General features: G+C 40.5%; 1 protein-coding gene across 1 annotated transcript in view; it reads left to right on the top strand.

Moving 5' to 3' along the window:
* Positions 1–2,918, top strand: part of ALDH7A1 (aldehyde dehydrogenase 7 family member A1) — a 43,965-nt gene extending 41,047 nt beyond the window's left edge. The window contains exons 17-18 of the mRNA XM_015413513.1: positions 1,340–1,415; positions 2,520–2,918. Of these exons, the coding sequence (XP_015268999.1) occupies positions 1,340–1,415; positions 2,520–2,574 (131 nt within the window). The 3' untranslated portion in view covers positions 2,575–2,918. The remainder of the gene's footprint in view (positions 1–1,339; positions 1,416–2,519) is intronic.
* The last annotated feature ends 2,397 nt before the right edge of the window (positions 2,919–5,315 follow it).

The following is a 5,315-nucleotide window of genomic DNA, read 5'->3' on the forward strand; positions in this document are numbered from 1 at the left end:
AGGTACTTGTTTCCAGGTGGCAGATGTAGCCATCTCATGTATCCCAGTGGAGTCCAGGCATTCCAATGGGGTTTCTGTTTTGGTGTTGTGTTATAGCGCTATAGCACTCTAAAATGTACGTTAAAAAAAAGACGGAGATCGCCCGCACTGGTGAAAAAGGGCAGGAAAATAAAGTGGCGCAATAGGAAGCGCTATGAGGCATTTTACGCAGCACCCCGTAGCGCTTCAGAAACGGTATAGAAAAGTGGAGACTGCTGGGAAGCAGTTTGCAAGTAAAATGGTTCAGCCACGTTTCCTGAACGGGACAGAAGCGTTTCTGTCTGAAAGTGAAAATATATTCCGGTAGGGAACCGTTACTAAAACGGTTCTGTCTGAAATGTCAGACCAGAAACCGTTAGGGAACAGTTCCTGAACTGGAATATATCGGCTGTCTGAAATTCCCCAGTTTCTTATGTGGAATGTTCTTGTTGCTGGCAGTTAACAGACCAGAAACTGTTAGGGAGAACAGTTCCTGAACCGGAGTATATCGGCTGTCTGAAATTCCGCAGTTTCTCATGTGGAATGTTCTTGTTGCTGGCAGTTAACAAAGATGTTTTATATTTCATATTTTGTAATAAAATTAAGAAATTACCAGTTTATTGAATGATTTCCAGAACATTAGTAATCATAAGATGAAACTTAGACTGAACTTTTAAAATCCTAGTTCTGCTCCAAGGCAGTATCTGTACTGTGATGAGAAAAAAGGAAATGCTGGAACTTGAATAAATAAGCAAGTGAAACATTTGATTTTGTGCTGTTGGTTCCCTTTCTGTTAGCTGAGGGAGAAGGGGAAGCAGCTAGCAGAGATTCAAAGCTCTATACCAGTCCTGTGCTGTTCTTATATTGCTTCTGAGAAATTACCTGGTGTTCACCTGTGCAGCCATAAGGGCTTTAAAAGTCTGTAACTTTTTTCAAAAAGAAAGCAACGATTCCAAGTACTCTCGAATCTTATGCTACATACAGAATTCTGCAATTGTGAAGTGCAGCCATGAGTGTATAGACTATATGTAGCCCTGCCCACTTCCAGACTTTTCTCGGTTTCTGTACAATGTTCTCACTGTGTTTTAAAAAACATCTGAGAATATTACCAAGATTTAAAATAAGCACATCCTATTGTGAAGTCTACAAAACTGAAATAGATTGAGTATTTTCAGGTAAGAGGATCCTGAGGATTATTTACTTTCCAGAGGGGAAGAATGAATTCTTATTCTTCTGTCACTTATTAACATGTCTTTGAAAAATGCATAGCAATGTTTCTTGATTATAGATGTGTAACTCTGGTTTTTCTTTTCCTTTCCAGGTGGTGAAAAGCACACTGGCGGTGGAAGGGAATCTGGCAGTGACTCATGGAAACAATATATGAGACGATCAACTTGGTAAGAACTGTGGGTTTACATATGTGGGATCATTCCTTGGCAGGTTTCCAAATTGTCTGTCACTGAGCCTATCTTGCAATCCCTCTAGTGAGATATAGAATTTCGAAATAAAGGATTTCCCACAAAAAGGATAGGACAAGAGAAGTGTACCAGATAATTTCCTTCAGCAATGTAGCTAGCTATGTAATTGGCATATGCCTGTAAGAGAATATGCATTTCATAAGTAATATACAGAAATATATAAAACAAATTAAGGTAGGAATACAGTTTCAGTAGAGGAAACTTCATGCATGTTGACAATGAGAATTTCTAGAAGTGCTGGGAAAGGATTCTTTGTGGTGGGGTGGGAAAACTGAATTTCTAATCTTGCTACAGACTTTTCAGTCAGCTTGAAAGGACTTGTTGAAATTGCTGGATTTGAGTTGGGTTAATGTTCGGTCAGCAGCTATAAAAATGAAAACAGCTTTTCCCAGGAATATCGAATTTCCCCCAAGTATCTATCTACAGTTAGATTTTAGAATTTGAAGTAGAGCCATACTATATAAACTTATTAACTAGACCTGTGTTTGACATTGTAGTGATACAGACTGATAAATACTTGGACCTCTTTTTTGGATGACAGCATTGCTCTTGATTTAGATGTATTTTTTCCAGTCTGGTTTTGTGATCATAATTCTGTTATAATTGTTGAATAGATTTAATTTTATAAATTCCAGTCAGGCTGTATAAGTACGAACACTCTGTGGTCAGGCAGTTGGGCTGAGTTTTGTGTTCACTTCAGTATAATACCAGAGGGGGCAGTTCATGTACAGTTTCTTGGGTGCTGACTTTGTTTCCCTGGGCATTTCAGACCTGTGAAAGAAGGAAGTGCAGTCTGCATATGTTCCCAGTGTGTGCTTTCATGTCTTCCTCTGCTAGCCTATGTGTAGGCATGAATGTAGAAACATCCTTGGGAGACCTCTGTGTCAGTGGCTCTTTAAGTATTCTGGCACTAGCGAGGAGTAGTTTATTTAACCCATTTCCCCCGATCTTTTAAAGGGCATCCTTAGACTGCACATCTAACTGATTTTAGTGATCAAATCTGCTTCTCTGTTTATCCTTCAGTACAATCAATTACAGCAAAGATTTGCCTCTGGCTCAAGGGATCAAGTTTCAGTAACCACCTTTCAGATGCTCCACCTTGGCTGAACGTGGCATTTAAGAACCCAGAATCTGTTGATTTGAGTCTGATGAGATTGCTACATGAAAACATCTAGCACTGAGGTATATAGTAGTGGCTGTAGTTTTCACATCCAGAAAAGGTGATTATGTTGAACAGAGCAGTTATTTCAATAATGTATACAGGACTCTGAATCTGTTTTCAGGGATTCATCTGATGGGAAAAATATTTTTCTCTGTTTATCTGAAGCTTGGATTATGACCTGCAAAATCAAAAGATGTTTTTAGTATGTGCATTGGAAATAAACTTAAATGCTCAGTGCATCTGAAAATGCATAGTTATACAACGTGAAAATAAATTTTTTAACATCTGGTTATTATGATGTACCTAGTTATTTCTTTTTCTAACCTCACATTTTCTTTTTTTGGGGTATTTTTGCATTGTGTTTGTGCATGCGTGTGTGTGCCCATGCCTGGAAGTCATGGTGATCTCCGGCGACTCCTACTGGGTCATGGAGGACGTTCAGAAAAGTGACTTGATAGGCTGCCCCTGGCCTCCTGGCTCTGGTATTCTCTGGAGGTCCCTCATCCAAATACTTGCAAAACAAAAAAAAAATAATCCAAATACTTGCTAGGGTTGGCCCTGCTTAGCTTCCAAGATCTGATGAGACTGGACTTACCTGGGCTATCCAGGTCAGGGCTTAACCTCACATATTCTGAAGAGCAAAATACAATTTCCATTTGGTCAAATCCTTGGGATTACATAGGCAACATTTTTTGGCTTTTGCACGGTTAGAATAGGTGTATTGCTTAGAATAAAACTCTCTTCCTCAGCCTCTATGATGTGTACTAAAAGTGAAATCTCTTTTAAGGCTGAGCTGAAACAATCTGCAAGGTTTATTTGTGGGGGAGGGGGTCGTTCGTTGACAATGCCTGTATTTCCCCCTTGTTGTTTTCAAGAGCATCTTGAAGTGGTTGCTGTGTTTCATCCAAGTGTGGGAAGTTAGACAATACTACAGAATACTCCAAAGGGCTAGTTTTAATGTTTATAAGAAACAGTGTTAACTATGGATGGGGATCTTAGTCATGGGCTGCGGACAAGGAGCAATGTGCAGCACTGTGACCTCTGATCCTGGTAAGCCCCATTACTCTTGTGCTGGCACATGCACACTTTTCTCAAGCATCTGACGTTTTATCAGGTATTGCTTTCAACTCTTTTTGCAGTCTTGAAAGGACAAGGATAGGAGTTAATCAAGGCTGAGATTTGTAGAATGCAGAATTCTGTGCTCTCCATGAAGTGCCATATACGTACAATGTGATTGCAGAATAGATGCAGCCTCCTCAAGATATAAAAATGTTTTGGAATGTTTGGTTTTATGGTACTGGGTACCAATTCTGTAAGCTGCCCTGAGCCCACTTGGGCGGAGGGCGGGGTATAAATAGAATAAAATAAATAAAGGATAACGCTTGGATGTGGGGGGACATGATTGCCCTCTTTAAGTATTTGAAGGGCTGTCAGAGGAGGACAGGCAGCTGTTCCTGTTGGCAGCAGAGGATGGGACTCACAATAATGGGTTTAAATGAAGGGTGGGAAAGTACCAGCTGGATATTAGGAAAAACTTTTTACAGTAAAGGTTGTGCAACAGTGGAATCAGCTACCTAGGGATTTGGAAAGGAAGGTGGAATGACATAGAGTTATGTTGTCTTGTACTTTTTCCCAGTGGATCAGAAGTATTTTGAAAACTATATTGGGCGGCAGCATACCAGGAAAACCATATTTTGTGCCTTTGGAGCGTATGTATGTGACGGGGAAATACTCCTAGTAGCTCATTCCTTTCCTTTGTTCTTTTCTTGTCTCTCCCTCCCTGTATACTGTTTTTTTCTTGTTCATTGCTGAGCTGGCTGTTATCTCTCTTCTGAGATTCTAGGCTTGGAACATTCAGGCAGCAAGATGAGAGAGCCCACTATGGTGCACGGATGAGTGTGCGGCTTTTTGTTCTCAAGGCAAGCTCTGACATTTCAGTGTGTGCAACTTCTGTGATGCAGCTCTGTGTGAAAGCATGTGGTTCTGTCTCCTAACTAAGGGGCTGGTAGCTGTATTTTCACAGCAAGGAAAATTGTTCTGGAGGCAAAATCTGTTTCCGAAATACAAATGTAGATGAATAGCCATTGCAAGCCTGATAATGCTTTTGACTCAGTTGGTCTGGGAAGACTGAGTATCAAAACCTAGCACTTCAGTCTCTCTGAGCTACATTCCCATATGTGGATTTATATTGGTATATTTCTGTTCTGCTAACTCCAATAAACTCAAAGCAGCTTACAGAAATTTTCAAAATGCAAAACAAGCAATTTAAACTATACAATTTAAATAAAACAAGGACATCATGCACATGTCATTCACTGAGCTGGCTAATGCAGGCCCTAGGCTGTGAGCCAACAGTCTTTTGGCTACTGTTCTCCAGTGTGCATATCTGGCTGCACCCAGGCTTAAGTAGCTGCAAACAGAGGAGAAAACAATGCTTAGATGGTATGCAGCTGCTGCTAGCGAAATCCTCCCAACTTCTCCTCTACCAGATAATCTGTAGTTCAGCCTTGGTAGTCTGTTGCAGTTAAACCCAACTCTCCCCTACCAGATAATCTGTAGTTCAGTGTAGTGGCCTTGGTAGTCTGTTGCAGTTAAACCCAAGAATCTTGTGCCACCTTGAACAGATTTATTCAGGCACACATTTTCATGAACTCGAA

This window comes from Gekko japonicus, unplaced genomic scaffold, assembly GCF_001447785.1.
Source record: "Gekko japonicus isolate JY-2015 unplaced genomic scaffold, Gekko_japonicus_V1.1 scaffold245, whole genome shotgun sequence".
Lineage (NCBI taxonomy): Eukaryota > Metazoa > Chordata > Lepidosauria > Squamata > Gekkonidae > Gekko > Gekko japonicus.